This window comes from Cherax quadricarinatus, chromosome 22, assembly GCF_038502225.1.
Source record: "Cherax quadricarinatus isolate ZL_2023a chromosome 22, ASM3850222v1, whole genome shotgun sequence".
In the NCBI taxonomy this organism is placed as follows: Eukaryota; Metazoa; Arthropoda; class Malacostraca; order Decapoda; family Parastacidae; genus Cherax; species Cherax quadricarinatus.
Window position 1 is genome coordinate 21,767,221 of NC_091313.1, and position 22,966 is coordinate 21,790,186.

Below are 22,966 nucleotides of genomic sequence, written 5' to 3' on the forward strand. Positions count from 1 at the left end.
TTGTACCACACCACCTTCACCTGCAACACACCATCATAACTTGTACCACACCACCTTCACCTGCAACACACCATCATAACTTGTACCACACCACCTTCACCTGCAACACACCATCATAACTTGTACCACACCACCTTCACCTGCAACACACCATAATGAACTTTTAACACTTCACTTTCACTTGTAACACAACGCCTTAACCTGTAACATAACACCTTGACCTGCAACACATCCCCTTGACCTGCAACACATCACCTTGACCTGGACCACATCACCATCACTGCAACACTTCACCCTGACCTACAACACAATACTCCCCGTAATAATTAACATGTACCAACAATGGCTGGTCAGCCAAAAACAGGATTTTTATGGAGAGTATATATACTGCATCCATTGGAACAAGTAAAAACCTAGAAATAAGTCGTCATATAAAACTCAATGTAATTGATCAAACTCTTTAATTTAAAAAAGAAAAGGAATCCTTTGTGAAATATATAATGAGAGGTTTCACATGCCTTCTCGGGCGCAATTAGTACAACATTATACAGAAATTTAATTTTCCATTATATATATATATATATATATATATATATATATATATATATATATATATATATATATATATATATATAATTAACACCGGCCGTTTCCCACCAAGGCCCTAAAAAGAAAAACTTTCATCATCATTCACTCCATCACTGTCTTGCCAGAGGCATGCTAACACTACAGTTATAAAACTGCAACATTAACACCCCTCCTTCACAGTGCAGACACTGTACTTCCCATCTCCAGGACTTAAGTCCGGCCTGCCGGTTTCCTTGAATCCTTTCATAAATGTCACCTAGCTTACACTCCAACAGCACGTTAAGTCCTAAAAATCATTTGACTCCATTCGCTCCTGTCTAACACGCTCACGCACGCTTGTTGGAGGTCCAAACCCCTCACACACAAAACCTCCTTTACCCCCTCCCTCCACCCTTTCCTAGGCCGACCCCTACGAAAATGAAAAGAACCTGAAGAGTCTACGAAGTGAAAACATAGTCTTGTATATGGGTCAAATATACTACAACTACTATTACTACTATTACTAGAGTTTATATAACATCAATACAAGAAGAACGAGAGAGAGAGGCAACCAAATAAAGATTCAGGAAGCGAAATGATGATACGCACCATAACAAATGCAAGCGTCATAACTAGATGAAACAGAGGGAGATAGAGAGAGAAAGAGAGATGGAAAACATCACAGGGTTCGTCAACCTCAAAATATAAACACTGCGCCACGGGAATAGTCAGATATGTTAACTATCCAATAATAATGTGCACCTATATTAGCTATATTAACTATGCAACGATAACAGGCTGATATGGAAACTACAAAAGACAGATATGGAAACTTTCAAAAGACAAATATGGAAATTTTCAACGAAAGGCAGATATGGAAACTACAACAAAAGGCAGATAAATTAGCTGTGTAACAATAAACTGAAAGGCAAGCAGATATATCCGCGCACCAGGAAACGTAAATATGCTGAAAAAATAGGACATTGTCGTTTCGCTAATGAATGCAGCTATTGAGAACCAGGGATGTGCAAAACATCACCCAGACAGTGCTATGACCTAAAATGCCCACACACCACTTAAAGACACATTCAGCTAAAGCGTAACACAAAAAACGAGTAAATGCAGAGAGAAACTGCTTCAAAACAGAAAACAATGGAAGGGAGGAGCAGATATAAGAAAGAGTCGATACAAAACACGTAGTACGAGATGAATGCTTGACAGCAGGACACAAAAAAATGGGTTATCCACATAGGAGAATCAAATTGACCAAATCCATAACCTGTAATAACCACCAACGCACACAGAACATAATTTTTGAAAAAAAAAAAAAAAAAAAAAAACACTACGTCACCGATGTACGTTTGACCAAATTAGCGGAGAGATTCATCACCTGCAACCAACCTCCGGCTGGCAAGAAAACAATAATTTCGTTTATAAAATGAATAAAAATAATTGTACCTTTAAAAGAGTGTGTGGCGTTAACGGTGCGCATCGCTCTGCCCTGAGCCTCAGTCTGCAAGTAGTCTTACCTGTGCAACATAAAGAAAACATGATATCAGTATTTGAGTGGAGTTTCATTTTACATTGATCTTCTATGTGTTTATGTATGTATATATGTATGTGCGTGGTCGCATGCGCGAACGCAGCCAACTCTGCTTCCTCCTTCCTCCGCCTCAATCGCCTACAACCCCCAGACTGGTTTTCATACTTGGAATTTACAAAAATGCGAGAGCCAAACTTTTTTTCTCCACTTTCCCAATAAAAAGCGCTGACCAATGGCGTCTTCCTGGAGCGGACTGCCGCCCTCCAGCACGCCTTTTTCGCACCTACCAACTACAGCGTCACACCTTGCCACATCCCATTAATGCTGCCCTCTCAATCTTTCTATTTCTCAATACTTCTTACAACTTATAACTCATATTAGAGGAAAAATCCTTACATTATTGAACAAGGTATTATTTTAACCATACGTCTCTATTACGCAGATTATGGACGTTGCAAGATATGCTATCACAACCCTGCATGATGGAATCTGAGTCTCTCTCTTTCTTTGTACTTGAAGAATGCATAACTCCCATTACTCGTCGACAAGGTATCACTAGCCTAAAACGTACGCGGGAAGCCGTCACTCAGGAAAACTGCTAATTTTATTGAGTTTCTACAAGAACGAAGATCACAACTGTGTACTTTACCTGTGGCCAGGAACAACACTACGCTGGCCACGAATAGTGTCTCTTTGGCCACGAGCACCACGTGGACATGAATGTAAACAGGCAAGACAATACTGGCTTTAAATGCATTATGCATATTTCACCTTGAATACCAATAGTTGCAGGTACAGATAGGAGTCGCAGACGACGGCCACTGACCTAAGGCATCCACAGTACAAGAGCCCCGTTAACTATTATTCACTGAGGCTATCTGGAGCAGGGAGAGAGCAGGTTGGTGGCGAGGGAACACACAGCAAGACCACAGAGCCAGTATAAATACAAGCTGCAGCACAACCCTTCACAAGAGCGAAAACGCAGTAAGACCAGAGTCAGTATCAACACACGCTGTAACACAACCCTTCACAACAGCGAAAACTCATTAAGACCACAAAGTCAGTATATACACACGTTGCAACACAACCCTTCACAAGAGCGAAAATTCAGAAAGACCACAGAGCCAGTATAAATACACACTGCAACACAACCCTTCACAAGATCCGACCCACACCCGGGAAAGGAAAATATAAACAAACCACGTCACCCAATCCAAGTTGTTTTCAACAAACGCTGAAAAAAAAAATCCCACGAACAGGTTTCCTGGTTGCGGATGTGTATTTATCGGAGAAAGAGCGATATGCATGGGAGTGATGGGTGGTTATCTCCATCACGGAGACGGACACTCCTCTATGCTATCTTTATAATGCCCTCCCACTTTCAAAGATAAATCACTATGCAGATATTTATTCAAGGATTCACTGATGCTCAAGGAGGAGTAAAAATCCGGATAATTCCTAAAGTTTAGGAAGCAGTTATTGAGAGTCGTGGTGTGTCAATCAAGACACTTGAGCTGGAGAAGTGGTGGGCTCAGACTGACGCTCCAGGGGTTGTCGTATTCTCTAGCATTTCTCAACCAGGAGTGTCACTGACGTATGTGTGAATGGTACAATGAACACAGCAGGATGTTTTGAAGTGACAGTGAGAAAGAGACAGAGACTGAGTGTGAGCGAGCATGGTGTGGTATTCACCTATATGCTCACCTATATGTGGTTGCATGGGTCGAGTCACAGCTCCTGGCCTCTCCTCTCTGATGGTCGCTACTAGGCTCACTCTCGGTTCCAAAACCCTTATCGTACCTCTTCTTAATTACAGCGATATATGCATCCTGCCTCTACTACGTCACTATCTAGATTGTTCCACTTTCTGGCAACTCTAAGGCTGAAAAAATACTTCCTAACATCCCTGTACCTCATCTGAGTTTTCAACTTCTAGTTGTGCCATCTTGTTCCTGTATCTCATCTCGGAAACATTCTGGCCCTGTTCATCTTGCCAAAATGAATGAATGTGTGTGCGTGTGTGTGTGTGTACTCACCTAATTGTACTCACCTAATTGTGGTTGCAGAGGTCGAGACTTAGCTCCTGGCCCCGCCTCTTCATTGATCGCGACTGGGTCCTCTCTCTCTCTGCTTCCTGAGCTTTGTCATACCTCTTATTAAAACTATGTATGGTTCCTGCCTCCACTACTTCACTTGCTAGGCTATTCCACTTGCTGACAACTCTATGACTGAAGAAATACTTCCTAACGTCCCTGTGACTCGTCTGAGTCTTCAGCTTCCAGTTGTGACCCCTTGTCCCTGTGTCCCCTCTCTGGAACATCCTATCTCTGTCCACCTTGTCTATTCCCCGCAGTATCTTGTAAGTCGTTATCATGTCTCCCCTGACCCTTCTGTCCTCCAGTGTCGGCAGTCCGATTTCCCTTAACCTTTCCTCGTACGACATTCCCTTGAGCTCTGGGACTAGCCTTGTTGCAAACCTTTGTACTTTCTCTAACTTCTTGACGTGCTTGACCAGGTGTGGGTTCCAGACTGGTGCTGCATACTCCAGTATGGGCCTAACATACACAGTGTACAGTGTCTTGAACGATTCCTTATTAAGGTATCGGAACGCTATTCTCAGGTTTGCCAGGCGCCCGTATGCTGCAGCGGTTATGTGGTTGATGTGTGCCTCCGGTGATGTGCTCGGTGTTATGGTCACCCCAAGGTCTTTCTCCCTGAGTGAGGTCTGTAGTCTTTGTCCACCTAGCCTATCCTCTGTCTGCGGTCTTCTTTGCCCCTCCCCAATCTTCATGACTTTGCATTTGGCTGGATTGAATTCGAGAAGCCAGTTACTGGACCACATGTCCAGCCTCTCCAGGTCTCTTTGCAGTCCTGCCTCATCCTCGTCCGATTTAATTCTTCTCATCAACTTCACGTCATCTGCGAACAGGGACACTTCACTGGTCGCTACTAGGTCACTCTCCCTGAACCGTGAACTTTATCATACCTCTGCTTAAAGCTATGTATGGATCCTGCCTCCACTACATCGCTTCCCAAACTATTCCACCTCCTGACTACTCTGTGGCTGAAGAAATACTTCCTAACATCCCTGTGATTCATCTGTGTCTTCAACTTCCAACTGTGTCCCCTTGTTGCTGTGTCCCATCTCTGGAACAACCTGTTTTTGTCCACCTTGTCAATTCCTCTCAGTATTTTGTATGTCGTTATCATGTCCCCCCTATCTCTCCTGTCCTCCAGTGTCGTCAGGTCGATTTCCCTTAACCTCTTTTGGTAGGACATACCCCTTAGCTCTGGGACTAGTCTTGTTGCAAACCTTTGCACTTTCTCTAGTTTCTTTACGTGCTTGGCTAGGTGTGGGTTTCAAACTGGTGCCGCGTACTCCAATATGGGCCTAACGTACACGGTGTACAGGGTCCTGAACAATTCCTTATTAAGATGTCGGAATGCTGTTCTGAGGTTTGCTAGGCGCCCATATGCTGCAGCAGTTATTTGGTTGATGTGCGCTTCAGGAGATGTGCCTAGTGTTATACTCGCCCCAAGATCTTTTTCCTTGAGTGAGGTTTGTAGTCTCTGGCCCCCTAGACTGTACTCCATCTGCGGTCTTTTTAGCCTTTCCCCAATCTTCATGACTTTGCACTTGGTGGGGTTGAACTCAAGAAGCCAATTTCTGGACCAGGTCTGCAGCCTGTCCAGATCCCTTTGTAATTCTGCCTGGTCTTCGATCGAATGAATTCTTCTTATCAACTTCACGTCATCTGCAAACAGGGACACTTCGGAGACTATTCCTTCCGTCATGTCGTTCACAAATACCAGAAACAGCACTGGTCCTCGGACTGACCCCTGTGGAACCCCGCTGGTCACAGGCACCCACTCTGACACCTCGTCACGTACCATGACTCGCTGCTGTCTTCCTGACAAGTTTGTGTGTGTGTGTGTGCGTGTGTGTACTCGCCTAATTGTGGTTGCAGGGGTCGATACTCAGCTCCTGGCCCCGCCTTTTCACTGATCGCTACTAGGTCCTCTCTCTCAGTGCTTCCTGAGCTTTGTCATACCTCATCTTAAAACTGTGTATGGTTCCTGCCTAAACTACATCACTTGCTAGGCTATTCCACTTCCTGACGACTCTGACTAAAGAAATACTTCCTAATATCCCTGTGACTCGTCTGAGTCTTCAGCTTCCAATTGTGACCCCTTGTTTCTGTGTCCCCTCTCTGGAACATCCTGTCTCTGTCCACCTTATCTATTTCACGCAGTATTTTGTATGTCGTTATCATGTCTTCTCTGACCCTCCTGTCCACCAGTGTTGTCAGTCCGATTTCCCTCAACCTTTCATCGTGGAACATTCCCCTGAGCTCCGGAACTAGCCCTGTTGCAAACCTTTGTACTTTCTCTAATTTCTTGACGTGCTTGACCAGGTGTGGGTTCCAAACTTGTGCTGCATACTCCAGTATGGGCCTGACATACACAGTGTACAGTATCTTGAATGATACCTTACTAAGGTATCGGAACGCTATTCTCAGGTTTGCCAGGAGCCCATATGCTGCAACAGTTATCTGATTGATGTGTGCTTCCAGAGATGTGTTCGGTGTTATGGTCACCCCAAGACTTTTCTCCTTGAGTGAGGTTTGCAGTCTTTGTCCGCCTAGCCTATACTCTGCGGTCTTATTTGTTCTTCCCCCAACCTTCATGACTTTGCATTTGGCAGGGTTGAATTCGAGAAGCCAGTTGCTGGACCATGTGTCCAGCCTGTCTAGGTCTCTTTGTAGTCTTGCCTGATCCTCATCTGATTTAATTCTTTTCATTAACTTCACATCATCTGCGAACAGGGACACTTCGAAGTCCATCCCTTCCGTCATGTCCTTCAAATATATAAAAAATAGCACTGGTCCTAGGTCTGACCCCTTTGGGACCCCGCTCGTCACAGGCGCCCACTGTGATACCTCTTCACGTACCACGACTCGTTGTTGCCTCCCTGTCAGGTATTCTCTGATCCACTGCAGTGCCATTCCTGTTATACGTGCCTGATCCTCCAGTTTCTGCACTAATCTCTTGTGAGGAACTATGTCGAAGGCCTTCCTGCAGTCCAGGAAAACGCAATCAACCCACCTCTCTCTCTCTCTCTCTCTCTCTCTCTCTCTCGTGTCTTACGTCTGTTACCTCGCCATAAAACTCCAGAAGGTTTGTGACACAGGATTTGACTTCCATGAATCCGTGCTGGTTGTCGTTTATAATCTTGTTCCATTCCAGGTGCTCCACCACTCTCCTCCTGATAATCTTCTCCATGACTTTGCATGCTATACACGTCAGAGACACTGGTCTGTAGTTTAGTGCCTCATTTCTGTCTTCTTTCTTAAAAATGAGGACTACATTTGCCGTCTTCCATACCTCAGGTAGTTGCCCAGTTTCAAGGGATGTATTGAAAACTGTGGCTAGTGGCACACACAGCGTCTCTGTTCCTTCTCTAACGACCCACGGAGAGATGTTGTTCGGTTCCATTGCCTTTGAGGTGTCAAGGTCACTTAGCAGCTTCTGCACCTCCTCCTCCGTTGTTTGTATGTCATCCAACACTTGTTGGTATATTCCATGTTGGTGTTACCCTCTGTGCTGTCTTCCCAGAGCCCTTCCTGTCTCTACTGTAAACACTTCCTTAAATCTCTTGTTGAGCTCCTCACATACCTCGTGATCGTTTCTTGTAAGTTCCCCACCTTTCCTCAGCCTGATCACTTGGTCTTTGACTGTCTTCCTCCTCTCTCCCTCTCTCTCTCTGTGTGTGTGTGTGTGTGTGTGTGTGTGTGTGTGTGTGTGTGTGTGTGTGTGTGTGTGTGTGTGTGTGTGTGTGTGTGTGTGTGTGTGTATGTGTGCGCGCGCGGCCACACACAACGCAGAATACTAACCGCTGACGAGTCTCATCCTGAGGCGACTCCCTGTGGAGTATAATAACCCACACTTTCCAGTTCTTACTTCAATTATGTACTGCCATTTCGAGGTCATATGATTCTACACATTCCGCATCACACACCTGCAACCCTTTGCTCTTTATATTTAGACTTACTTTTGTCAACTGAGCATCAAACTTATAAGCAACTTATTGCAAGCAATGTGCCAACACTCCTTTTCAGAATCACTTGATGCTGCTCTTATGTTATGGAGAGTTTGCAGGAGCCACAGAGATTGAAGGAAGCTCTTATCTGTCGTAAAGGTGTAAGTCATCAGACGCATTTCCACACATTTCACCTGGGCGTCTAATATAAACAATTCGAAGAACTCGGAACGTAGTATCTAAAATCCATCCCTCTTTTATTTCCTTCTTTCCATCTTAAAACCCAACCACCTACCCATTCACACACACACACACACACACACAGGAGCTCGGACTCGACCCCCGCAACCTCAACTAGGTGAGTACACACACACACACACATCTATCGAAACCCGAGGTGTGGAAGACAGCAAACGTAGTCCCAGTTTTAAAGGGGAGAGAGAGAGAGAGAGAAAGAGAGAGACAGACAGACAGACAGAGAGAGAGCATTAAACTACAGACTAATGTCTCTGGCATGTATAGTATGCAAAGTCATTGAGAAGATTATCAGAAGAGCGGTGGAGCACCTAGAAAGGAATGAGCTTATAAATGATAACCAGCACGGTTTCAGGGAAGAGAAATCCTGCGTCAGATACCTACTGGAATTCTACGACAAGGTGACAGAAGTAAGACAAGAAGAGAGGGAGGGAAGCGGGGGATTAGATTGTATTTTTGGACTGTAAGAAGGCATTCGATACAGTTCCACACAAGAGATTAGTGCAAAAGCTAGAGAAGCAGACAGGAATAACAGGAAAGGCACTGCAATGGATCAGAGAATAACTGACAGGAAGAAAACAAAGAGTGATGGTACGTGACGAGGTTTCCAAGTGGGCACCTGTGACGAGCGGGGTTCCACTGGGGTCAGTCCTAGGGCTGGTGCTGTTTCTGGTATATGTGAATGACATGACGGAAGGGATAGATTCAGAGGTGTCCCTGTTTGCAGACGACGTGAATCTAATGAGAAGAATTCAAACGGATGAGGATCAGATAGAACCACAAAGGGATCGGGACAGGCTGCAAGCCTGGTCCAACAACTGATTCCTGGAGTTTAACCCATGAAGACTGGGAAAGGACAAACAAGACCGCAGACAAAGTACAGGCTGGGGGGAGGGGGAGGCAAAGACTGCAAATATCACTCAAGGAAAAGGATTTTAGGGTGAGTACAATACCGAGCACATCTGAGGTGATCATCAACCAAACAACTGCTGCAGCATATGGGCGCCTGGCAAACCTAAGAACAGCTTTTCGACACCTTAGTAAGGAATTGTTCAAGATTCTGTACATCGTGTATGTCAGACCCATATTGGAATATGTAACGCCAGTATGGAAGCCACACCTTCAGAGGCATGAAGCCTCTGATCAGTCTCGTTTGAAGGCGTAAAAAGATCTAAAAGCTGGAAGTTGTGCAGTAGAAGAAGACGATAGAAACTAAACCTGACGAATATGAAAGAAATAAGGACTAACTGGAAATTGATTACGACAAAAAAATAATCAGATGAACTAATATTATTATTATTATTATTATTATTATTATAATAATAAAAAAGAAGCGCTAAGCCAGATGAACTAATAGGATCGGGAATACGTCAGCAAATGGAAGAAAAAATTATTAAGAGCAACAAGGGCCGCATTGAATCCATGTTTTTCAGTCTCAGGATGGTATGGAGTTCCATACAGAGTTGAAGGAGTAGTTATGAGAACTCGGATGGCCCGAAAACAGTAATGCCGGTTGACTAGTCGTAAGAGTCGCCGGCACAAGTGAAGCCCCAAAAAGACAAACCGAGGACACTACATATATATCCCCTGTTCAGACACATCAGATAACGTTTACTACGCCCCTTCCTCTGGTGGCAGACTATCACAGCTGAGGATACCCGCCCACACACAAATGCAACTTGAGAACAATAACTCCACTCCTTGCATCAGCATTAAGAAGTACGCTGTCCGTCACAAAGCTGACGATTAGAGCCTCGTCACACTCAACCACACGCTCACTACTCAAGCTCCAGCCAGTAAATTACCCGTAATGACACCTCTCCACGCGCCCAAATATATCATTGGCAAGCGGTCATAAAATTACCAGGCCATCGCTACTTAAAGTTTATCATTAACGTAAAGATGATGATGGTGGTATGAATCCTGACAACCACAATGGAAGTGCTCTGCCAATATTCAATATGATTTAGCCATCAGGTGGGACTGTTTACAGAGTCAAGCGGCGCACAGGCAACTACCTCATAAACCTGCAGCAGTAGTAATAACGACACGCAACACCCAACACCCTCACCACCACTACCTGTGTCCCTGCCACGTGCTGCACTCTTCAACAAGCCTGCCACGTGCTGGACTCTGCAACACGCATGCCACGTTTACAACAGGGCTAGAAGTGTCTCAGCCAAGTGGCTGAACAGTAAGCAAGTGGCTGAAAGGAGAGGATAGTGTACAACGATACTTTAAGTTTCAAAATATACATGTACCATTTGATGTCGTATTAAGTAAATCAACTATGCTGATTAAGAATATATAAACAGCTTTCGAGTAGCATATTGAGTAGCATATCACATTTTCTTGAAATTGATATAATTTTATAATGTGTAAATTATTAGCTATATTTCATTACACATATAAAGAGCTCCAATATGCAATTAGTGAGACAGAAGAAAACCCAAAAGATTTTTAATTAAATCAAAGCCACATCTGTTAACATGTGTGAAGAATTTTAACATGTAAACATTGGTTGTCTGGTCTGTTTGCAACATCCAACAGGAATCAGCAAGCATTATTAGATGCCGCTTATCCTCGGGGCATGTTTCCACTGTTGCAACATCTTGATGGAATCTCTCTCCATCCTCGTCATTCAGGTTAGATACGCTGTCAGAATATACCGCACAAGTCATTAGTAAATTTTCAGTAGTTGGTCTACCACTGCCTTGTAATTAACGACGCGTCTCTACCAAAAAAAAAAAAAAAAAAAAAAAAAAAAAAAAACTGCAGTTGTGCTTAAACGAATACCAAGCTACTAAAGAAGCTTGACACAGTAAAAGAAACAGGATCTGACAACACATCTGCCTGAGCACAGAGATCTTCAATAAATGGCTAGAAACAGATGTGAGAGGACTAGAAATATCCTTATGTGATGCCTATATTCAAGCAGGGGGGAGAGACAGGAAACTGAACTACATGTCACTATCTCACATTCGTAATGTCAAAACTTCTAAAACACTCCACTGGATTAAAGAGTATTTTAAAGAAGACAAGAAGTAACTTCTTGGTTTTGGCCTTTCCTTTGCCACTTCGCCTACTCCTCGCGCTGGTATTTCCCTGATTAGCTCTTTTGATTCCTTTCGTCAATCTCGCTCCCGTAATCTTCCTGACTTGTCCACTTTTCGTGGCGCTCTCCTTCCTGCTCTTGTTAAGTCTGTTTTCTAAGAATCACCACCTTCCGCGCCGTTACCAACTTGCCCCTTCCTCTCTTAAATCCAACACTAACATTGTCGTACTATCTTCTGACAAAGGTAATTCGGTAGTTATCCTTAATCGCGAGGATTACCTCCGTAAAGCTGATGTCTTGCTCTCTGACTCACGTACCTACACTCCTCTCGTTTCAAACCCTCTTGATCGCATCAAGATAACTTTCAACAAGAAACTAAGGACTCTCTCCGACCTCTGTCCTCCTGACTTTGACCTTGTTCAACGGTTTCGTGTCATCTGTCCCTCTCTTCCCTATTTCTATGGCCTTCCCAAAACTCATAAACCTGATATTCCTCTTCGTCCTATCATATCCTCTAGAGGTTCTGTCTCTTATTCTCTTGCTTCTTGGCTGGCCAAAACCCTCACTCCCTTTCTTGGTACTTTTTCTCCTGCCCACCTCCGTCACTCTCAAGACTTCATTGAACGGGCTCGCTCTCTCCCAACCTATAAGATGCTTAGTCTTGACGTTGAGTCCCTCTTCACCAATGTCCCTCTTGATGATGTCCTTGATTTCCTTGAGAGAAGGCCCATGAAGGGTTTCTACATCTCCCTATACCTACTGATGTCTTTCTTGATCTTATCCGCCTCTGTGTGGACTCTAATTCCTTTTCCTTCCAAGGGAAATATTATTCTCAAACCTTCGGTGTCGCTATGGGCTCTCCTCTCTCTCCTGTCCTTGCTAATCTTTACATGGAATACTTCGAGACTGTTCTTCTTCCTACCCTCGATGTGCAACCTTCACTCTGGCTCCGCTATGTGGATGACATCTTTGCTCTGTGGCCTCATGACTCCAGTCTCTTCCAACCTTTTCTTGAAGCTCTTAATAATCTTGCCCCTTCCATTAAGTTTAAAGCTACTACTATGACTATGTTATTGTGTCTAGAAGCCCTAACAATTTCGTCCCAAAGAAGTCTCCCTCTATCGTGATCCAAGCCTGGAGGTCGGTATATTACACCTAGAATTAGTTTTTCTTGACCCTCCACAAACTCTACCCAAACAGACTCTGTTACTGCTCCATCTATTTTTATACCTGTTTTTATGCAACAATTAATATTTTCTCGAACATACAATGCAACTCCTCCCCCCTTCCCATTACATCTATCCACATTGAACAACTTAAATCCCTGAATATTACACTCAGCAGTCATATCCCGACTCTTTAAATCATACCACGTTTCAGTTAATGCAATGATATCAAAGTTCCCAGCACATGCTGCCAAACGTAGTTCATTAATTTTATTTCTTGCACTTCGACTGTTAGCATAAAATACCATCATATGTTTTTTCTTCTGCACATTTTTCCTATTCATCTTTGTTTTTACACAATTTCTGAAATTATCATTACCCAGAGTTACTCCATGACAGTTACTATTAAGATTCTTAATATCAGAGCATAAGCCAATATATCCATACTCATTATTAATCATTTCTAAACCCATACCTCTAACTAATCCTAGTTTAAAGTCCTAACAACCCCCTCAACTGAGTTAGCAAGAAAACCCACACCTGCCCTGGATAAGTGAACCCCATCCCTGGCATACATGTCATTTCGGCCATAGAAGTTGTCCCAGTTGTCAATGAATGGTACTGCATTATCCTTACAGTGTTTATCCAGCCAACAATTAATACCAATTGCTCTGGACAACCATTCATTACCAACACCTCTTCTTGGCAAAATGCCACATATAACAGGGCGCCCCCCCTTCTTCCTAATTATGTCTATAGCTGTCCTGAACTTTCTAACTAAATCCTCACTTCTATGCTTGCCTACATCATTGCCTCCAGCACTGAGGCAAATAATAGGATTGACCCCATTACCGTTCATGATGTTGTCAAGCCGGCTAACAATGTCCTCCATCCCAGCCCCAGGAAAGCATACCCTTTGTCGCCTACTCCTGTCCTTCAAGTAGAATGCCCTATCCATGTATCTAACCTGGCTATCCCCAACAACAACAATATTCTTACCTTCCTTGTTGTCGTTCGTCGTGACGATCCCAGTAGTCGACTCACATTCGTCGGGTAGCACCGAGAATGCGTTGGAGGTTTCCACAGGAGTTTCTACAGCAGTCTCTTTCTTCTTCGTTTCTGGCTTTCCATTCGTCTTCTTGATCGTCAACTTCGTCGTCCCCTGCTGTCCAGCCACTGACCACGATCCCTTCTTGACCTGAGGACTCGAAACAAGAGGACTACTACGAATCCTCTTGTTTTCCTTGGTCAATCGCCGTATCTCCATCTTCGCTGCCCTCAATTCTTCCTTAAGTTGCTGGTAAAGTTGCTCGATGGAGGGCATCTTGGTTCAGTCCACGGGAGCAAACAAGGCACTTCTTCAGCAAACTTACTCATGTCACTCGTAATCCCTTCATCAAGGTCATTAATGTAAATTATGAACAAGAGAGGGCCTAAAACTGATCCTTGTGGAACGCCACTAGTGATTAATCCCCATTCAGATTTCACTCCATTAATGGTAACTCTCTGCTTTCTATTGGTAAGCCATGCCTCAATCCATGCTAGAAGTTTACCTCCTATACCATGAGCTGCCACTTTTCTTAAGAGTCTCTTGTGAGGTACTCTATCGAAGGCTTTACTAAAATCCAAATAAACAATATCATATTCCTTATCACTGTCAACTGCCTCAAATGTTCTATTGAAGAACGTCAGTAAGTTTGTCAGGCAGGAACGACCTCTCGTGAATCCATGCTGAGATTCATTTATCAAGTTATGCTCTTCAAGGTGACTTTTGATAATGTCAGCTATAATTGATTCTAATAACTTGTCCACTATAGATGTCAGGCTTATTGGACGGTAATTTGAAGGAGTGGACTTATCCCCTGATTTGAATATAGGAACCACATTAGCCATCTTCCACAACTCTGGCACAACACCGGTAAGGATGGACGCATTGAATACACTCGTTAATGGCTGACTAAGCTCCATCTTGCATTCCTTAAGTACCCTGGAAAACAGCTCATCGGGTCCCGGGGACTTATTTCGCTTCAGTTTGTCTATCTGTTTAATAACCATGTCCCTCGTGACAGTAATATTAATTAACTTAAATTCGTCAGGAACTAAATAATTGTTAATTACTGGAATCTCATTTACATCTTCCTGTGTAAAAACTGACAAAAAATAGTCATTAAATAAGGAGCACATTTCCAGTTCGTTATCCGTCAGCTGTCCATTCCCAATTTTCAGAGGTCCTACTTTTTCCTTCACCTTCGTTCTATACACTTGAAAGAATCCTTTTGGATTAGTCTTTGATTCATTAGCAACTCTAATTTCATAGTCACGTTTAGCCTTTCTAATCGCCTTTTTTACTTCTCTTTTAAGCTGAACATATTGGTCAGTAAGGTTAACCTCTCCTCTTCTGATGCGCCTATAAATTCCCCTTTTCTCCCCTAATAGATGCTTTAGCCTCCTGTTAACCCATTTGGGATCGTTATTATTAGACCTAATTTCTCTCTGGGGAATGTATATACTCTGGGCACGGTGTACATTATTAAGAAAACAATCATAAAAGCAGATCCCTTCATAATCATAAGTATGATTATGGGGAGAAATCAGAGTGGGGAAGCGTCACGAGCGGTGTTCCACAGGGGTCAGTGTTGGGCCCCCTGCTGTTCACAATCTACATAAACGACATAGATGAGGGCATAAAGAGCGACATCGGCAAGTTTGCCGATGACACCAAAATAGGCCGTCGAATTCATTCTGACGAGGACATTCGAGCACTCCAGGAAGATTTGAATAGACTGATGCAGTGGTCGGAGAAGTGGCAGATGCAGTTTAATATAGACAAATGCAAAGTTCTAAATGTTGGACAGGACAATAACCATGCCACATATAAACTAAATAATGTAGATCTTAATATTACGGATTGCGAAAAAGATTTAGGAGTTCTGGTTAGCAGTAATCTGAAACCAAGACAACAGTGCATAAGTGTTCGCAATAAAGCTAATAGAATCCTTGGCTTCATATCAAGAAGCATAAATAATAGGAGTCCTCAGGTTGTTCTTCAACTCTATACATCCTTGGTTAGGCCTCATTTAGATTATGCTGCACAGTTTTGGTCACCGTATTACAGAATGGATATAAATTCTCTGGAAAATGTACAAAGGAGGATGACAAAGATGATCCCATGTATCAGAAACCTTCCCTATGAGGATAGACTAAGGGCCCTGAAACTGCACTCTCTAGAAAGACGTAGAATTAGGGGGGATATGATTGAGGTGTATAAATGGAAGACAGGAATAAATAAAGGGGATGTAAATAGTGTGCTGAAAATATCTAGCCTAGACAGGACTCGCAGCAATGGTTTTAAGTTGGAAAAATTCAGATTCAGGAAGGATATAGGAAAGTACTGGTTTGGTAATAGAGTTGTGGATGAGTGGAACAAACTCCCAAGTACCGTTATAGAGGCCAGAACGTTGTGTAGCTTTAAAAATAGGTTGGATAAATACATGAGTAGATGTGGGTGGGTGTGAGTTAGACCTGATAGCTTGTGCTAACAGGTCGGTTGCCGTGTTCCTCCCTTAAGTCAATGTGACCTGACCTGACTAGGTTGGGTGCATTGGCTTAAGCCGGTAGGAGACTTGGACCTGCCTCGCATGGGCCAGTAGGCCTTCTGCAGTGTTCCTTCGTTCTTATGTTCTTATGATCATCGTTAATAAAATCATTAGCTAGATAACCCCAATCAAGATTAGACAGGTGTTCCCTAAGTCCATTATAATCGGCAGAACGAAAATCAGGGATTTTTACTGAATTATCATTATTCTTGCATTCCCAGTTAATGCTAAAAGTGATGGATTTGTGATCACTTGCGCCAAGCTCTTCAGTGATCTCCAGATTATTCACGAGTGTTTCCTTATTTGACAAGACTAGGTCTAGCAAATTATTACCCCTGGTAGGCTCTGTTACGCTCTGCTTCAGAAAACAGTCCTGAACTATTTCCATAAAGTCACTGGACTCTAGATTACCTGTCAAAGAATTCCAGTCAATTTGACTAAAGTTAAAGTCCCCTACTATGACTATGTTATTGTGTCTAGAAGCCCTAACAATTTCGTCCCAAAGAAGTCTCCCTCTATCGTGATCCAAGCCTGGAGGTCGGTATATTACACCTAGAATTAGTTTTTCTTGACCCTCTACGAATTCTACCCAAACAGATTCTGTTACTGCTCCATCTATTTTTATACCTGTTTTTATGCAACAATTAATATTTTCTCGAACATATAATGCAACTCCTCCCCCCTTCCCATTAGATCTATCCACATTGAACAACTTAAATCCCTGAATATTACACTCAGCAGTCATATCCCGACTCTTTAAATCATACCACGTTTCAGTTAATGCAATGATATCAAAGTTCCCAGCACATGCTACCAAACGTAGTTCATTAATTTTATTTCTTGCACTTCGACTGTTAGCATAAAATACCATCATATGTTTTTTCTTCTGCACATTTTTCCTATTCATCTTTGTTTTTACACAATTTCTGAAATTATCAATACCCATAGTTACTCCATGACAGTTACTATTAAGATTCTTAATATCAGAGCATAAGTCAATATATCCACACTCATTATTTATCATTTCTAAACCCATACCTCTAACTAATCCTAGTTTAAAGTCCTAACAACCCCCTCAACTGAGTTAGCAAGAAAACCCACACCTGCCCTGGATAAGTGAACCCCATCCCTGGCATACATGTCATTTCGACCATAGAAGTTGTCCCAGTTGTCAATGAATGGTACTGCATTATCCTTACAGTGTTTATCCAGCCAACAATTAATACCAATTGCTCTGGACAACCATTCATTACCAACACCTCTTCTTGGCAAAATGCCACATATAACAGGGCGCCCCCCCCCCCTTCTTCCTAATTATGTCTATAGCTGTCCTGAACTTTCTAACTAAATCCTCACTTCTATGCTTGCCTACATCATTGCCTCCAGCACTGAGGCAAATAATAGGACTGATCCCATTACCGTTCATGATGTTGTCAAGCCGGCTAACAATGTCCTCCATCCCAGCCCCAGGAAAGCAAACCCTTTGTCTCCTACTCCTGTCCTTCAAGCAGAATGCCCTATCCATGTATCTAACCTGGCTATCACCAACAACAACAATATTCTTACCTTCCTTGCTGTCGTTCGTCGTGACGGTCCCAGTAGTCGACTCACATTCGTCGGGTAGCACCGAGAATGCGTTGGAGGTTTCCACAAGAGTTTCCACAGCAGTCTCTTTCTTCTTCATCGTTTCTGGCTTTCCATTCGTCTTCTTGATCGTCAACTTCGTCGTCCCCTGCTGTCCAGCCACTGACCACGATCCCTTCTTGACCTGAGGACTCGAAACAGGAGGACTACTACGTATCCTCTTGTTTTCCTCGGTCAATCGCCGTATCTCCATCTTCACTACCCTCAGTTCTTCCTTAAGCTGCTGGTGAAGTTGCTCGATGGAGGGCATCTTGGTTCAGTCCACGGGGAGCACACAAGACACTTCTTCACAGAGTTAAGTACAGGTCACCACTGAGTTAAGTACAGGTCTACGATAGAGATGCCCGGGTGTTGCGCATGTGTCTTAATTTCATCTTGTCGGTATTATATACCATTCTTGTACTACTACCACTACCTCTTCCTGCCTATATATAGCCGTCCTGCTCCACTTCTGGTTAGTGTGACTTTGTAAATGGTCCAAGTCGGACCGAAACGTCGTCGTAAGCTTCTCTCTTTTATGTGCGGGTTATTTGTGTATCGTTCCAGTCACGGTATTGTGCCTTTTTTTGTTACTTTACGAGGGAATGCGTCACAGTGGGTTAGGGTAATAAGCAGGGTACCCCGAGGGTCAATGTTAGGACTGCTACTGTTAAAGATTTAAGCACATGATACCGGAAAGAAGCAAGTGATATATTTCTGTTTGCCAATAATGTAAAGCTGATATGAAGCCTAAGAAGAAGTGCGGACAGGGCTAGACTACTGTGGTAAACAACTGACGGCAAGCTGCAGGACGGAATGAGCAAGCAGCTCCTCGACTTTAATGTGAAATGGTAACAGATGTGTCCTTAAGAGGATAAATAAATGTGGTCAAAGAAAGATGTGGAAGGAAAGAAGTTGCCCTGTAATAAGAGAACACTGGGGCTATAAAGAGATGAGATTCTGAAACAAAGAAATTTTCAGACTACTGGGCAGATATGTGTGTGTGTGTGTGTGTGTGTGTGTGTGTGTGTGTTAATGGTTGTAGGATCACGGGCCGTCTCAAGAGCCTCGTAAATGAAGGAAACGCTATAACAAAACACGTAGGAATGTAAGATACTTGATTTCTGAATGTAATTAGAATTTTGTAAGATTTACGTGTCACCTCACATGTTTATGAGACTTAAGGAAACAACCAGCAATCCTATCAGAGTGGAGAGCATATAACAGACTTCTGTTTCCCACTCATATGTCAGTATTATAGTATCTGTCTGTACGGCTGCTGTCTGCCAACCTGCTACTCCCACGAAAAAAATGCTGCGTGAATGGCAATGAGAACTATTAATCATAGGTGACTTGAGTAAACAGAGATCTGCATGGGTAAATGCAAACATGGAGGGCCAAAGTCGAAGTCTTGAAAATGAGGAACTTCTATTAAAACATGACAAAGAACCAACGAGGATGAGAGGAGGCAAAGCATTATCATGGCTAAACTAGTATTCACCTTAACGTAATTTCTGGTTTCTTACACACACATACGCGTGCACACACACACAAAAAAAAAATACATAAAACGCCTGGCCTTTTCTTAATTCAACACCTACATACACTCAAACACATTCACAACATACTCTGTCTCCCGCCATCTATACCTCGTACCCACTTGACCTCCTCCCACTTTACGTACACAACATCATGCACCACATAACTGACCACTTTTCTCCACACACACCTTTTACCTTAAATATCTCCAGCACACACCTGGCCTTCCACCTACCCACATCCCTCTCCAACACACACCTTACCCTTACCTCCCCCATAACACCCTCCATCACACACACTCCTCCAACGGACCACCCTGAGGGAGCGGACCATAAATCAGGTAACAGTGAAGGTGGGAGAATATTTACTCTCACCTCCTCTAAGAAACGCCAAACTGTCTCCTCCTCGACATATTTTACAACTGTCATTTTATCGGCTATATAAATCCATTGCAAGTGGGTGGTCGGTGGAGCTCTCACAGAGTTGTGTTTGCGGGGGTCGAAAGACAGCTTCTGACCCCACTTCTTGACCGGTATTTACTGGATTCTGGCCTCCAGGGCTCTGGCATACCTACTCCTGAAACAATGAATATAGGGTGCTTCTACAACTTCCTCATTCCACTTTTATACCAACATGAGGCTAAATTTTTAACATCCCTACAACTCATGTATATTTTTTAGCTTTCAATTGCGGCCCTATAAATTCAAGTTAGGAATTTGCACTCTGTACTGATTCCCACACTTTCCCTCCTCAGCTCTAGGGTCGTCAGGTTTATTTACCAGGGTCACTGTACATACACTATCTTTTTCAGCTCTAAGTCAAGTCTTCTTGCAAACTTCTGGACCTTCTATAACTTTAGCAAATGCTTTATATGGGATGACTCCATACAAAAGGTGTGTACTGCTCGATGGATATTACAAACATCGTGTGTAGTCTCTATTTCCTGATTCCTGACCGCCAGATCTCCATTATTTCTATTCTTAAAACAATATGCAGGGCTTTCCTCCGGCAATAATTCGAAGTGCTCCACTCACCACCCTAAAGCTGAAAAAGTACATCCTAATATTTCTATATGGTTCATTTATGTTTTACCTGCCCTCTATGTCCCTGCATCTCCTCACATCTCAAACAGCCTGTCACTAACCACTCTATCCAATCCTCTGAGAATTTTACATGTGATGATCATATTTCCCCTGCACCTCCTTGTAGATTATCCTCTCTTAGTTCCGGCATGAACTCTTGCATTTTCTCCGGTTTTTTATATGCTTTATCAGGCGAGGGATCAATGGTAGTGTTGTATACTCCAAGATGGATCTAAAGTACAGCACGTTGTGTATGTTTTAAAAGAATTTTTGTTCAGTAAATCCTACATAATGTTGTAAAATAATATTACCCTCAGTTAAAACGTGATTACATTATATAAATTGTACAGCTTGAAATCTGGCGCATTCTAACACAGTGTGAGAGTGTGTTTATCCTCGTCACACACACTTTACACTGTTTTGCCTCTCTGGGCGTTGCTGCAGTAACCTGCCACACAAACAGTTAGCCTTAATGAATCAAGACCACCACTGTCTCCACTCTTCTATTTTCACCTTTCAAATAATCTAACGCAATTGTACTGTAACTGACCAACACTTCTCACATAATCCATCGCAAGATTTTTAAATCTAGTCTATATTTTCCTGTTGTACTTCTGTTCCTACATTTCATCAGCTCTGTCATTCCCTGCGATGTTAATCTAAGATATCTACACAAACTTATTAATATTTTGTAACTTTTTAACATTTTTTTGCCTTTGTTCTTATCTCCTCTATAAAATATATAGTTAGTGGCATTTCTGAATTTTAAAATGAACCAGGCTAACGCCTCCTATAATACAACTGAGACAGTTCATGTTTTTTACACCTTCAGTGAACAATTTAGTTTGATGATACCAAATCCTTGACGCTTTCATTTAAAACTATTCAAGATTCTAACACACTTTTAGTTTCTAATTACAGTAACAGCTGATCCAGCAAAAATTCAGTGGATCAAAATATACAGCATATAGAGACACTGTGGTAAACAACAGCAAGCAAGCACCCACCACTCGCGCAGGCACGCACACACCAAGGGCCAGGAGCTGTGAATCGACCCCTGCAACCACAACTAGGTGAGTACACACACATACACTGGAAGTGCCACCACAGCACGGGCCAGCTGGAACAATAGCTGGTACACATTCCTGGAGACGTCAATTTCCTCTCCACACTCAAGAGTATCTCCATGCGGGGCCTCACATTCACCACGTTACTGGAATACCAAGATCAATATCTACACCACAAAACCTGCAGTCGTTCCATCCACACAGCTAAGAGATAGGGCCAGGAGCTGAGGCCTTATCCCTGGTACCACAACTGACGAATGTGGATATACAGTATTTAAAAACATATATGCACACAATTTGAGTGATGTGTTCACCAGAGCTCCCAATGACGCATTTAGGGCTCATGCAACCTAGATTTAAATTTTGCCACAGAAGTGGGTAGTCTATTCTGCACTTCATATCCATCCTGTGGTCGGTAGTGCAAGAGCACATGGATACACAAAAGGCCTAGGAACTAGGGGGAAAAAAAGGTTAAAATAAGAAATCTTGATTTATATTTATGATTGTACAATGGTCATATCTGTTGTAAGCAAATTTAGGATATTTCCTTAATATGTCTGGTATCTATTGTACAATTCGGGCGACTTCTTGTTCCTTGACGTGTGAAATAACCAGTGAGTCAGGTCACAGCTTCTGCAACCCTTTCGCACACCGCCCAAACCCACACCCAGTAACGGTGTCTCATCACTCACAAAACATTGAGTCGGCAAGTGTACATATTGCCTCAATACGATAAACACACACCAGACCACGCACTCGCCAGCAAACCCCTTACCAGTCCACGCACTCACCCGGCTGCTCTCCCACCACTTGACACTCTCTCCTTTTACAAAAAATTTTTTTTACCTCGCATTTGTCAACCCATTCCTGAGTATCCAGCGCCAGTGAGGAACCCTCACCAAATAATAAAGTAAAACATGAGAAGGTCCGAAGCAATGAGGGCAGACTAGTGATTGAGCTGAGGGAAATTCACCTTTACCATTACCTTCACCTTTGATCAATTTTGAGAGTTTTCCTACTCCAGGAGCCCACCCCAGGCCCAGATTTTTCTGGTGCTTCCATGGTCAACCAGGCTGTTGCTGCTGGCTGCCCGCTAGTCTACACATTCATCACATCCTGGTTGGTCCGGCATCTGGTGAAGGCACTTGTCCAGTTCCTCTTGAAGACCTCTATACTTGTTACGGCAGTGTTTCTGATATCTTTTGGAAAGATGATGAATAATCTGGGACCAAGAATGCTGATACATTCTGCTTTTAACTGGGTTTATTTTACACTTCTTTCTATATCTCACTCTAGCATGTTATGGCAGTGTGCAGATTTGGAATTAGACCCTCCAGTACTTTCCAAATATATATTATCGTGTATTTCTTTCTCCTCCGCTCCAGTGAGTACATATTTAAAACTCTGACGCATTCCTATCATTTAAATGCTTT

General features: G+C 43.0%; 1 protein-coding gene across 2 annotated transcripts in view; it reads right to left on the reverse strand.

The window, feature by feature from the left end:
* Positions 1-22,966, reverse strand: part of LOC128689739 (endoplasmic reticulum membrane sensor NFE2L1) — a 411,774-nt gene that overhangs the window by 174,674 nt on the left and 214,134 nt on the right. The window contains exon 6 of one of the 2 annotated variants that reach the window (XM_070087540.1): positions 2,010-2,096. The exons of the other annotated variant lie outside the window; for it this stretch is intronic. Coding sequence (XP_069943641.1) covers positions 2,076-2,096 — 21 coding nt within the window. The 3' untranslated portion in view covers positions 2,010-2,075. Of the gene's footprint in view, positions 1-2,009; positions 2,097-22,966 lie in introns of those variants that run through there. 2 annotated transcript variants of the gene reach the window in all.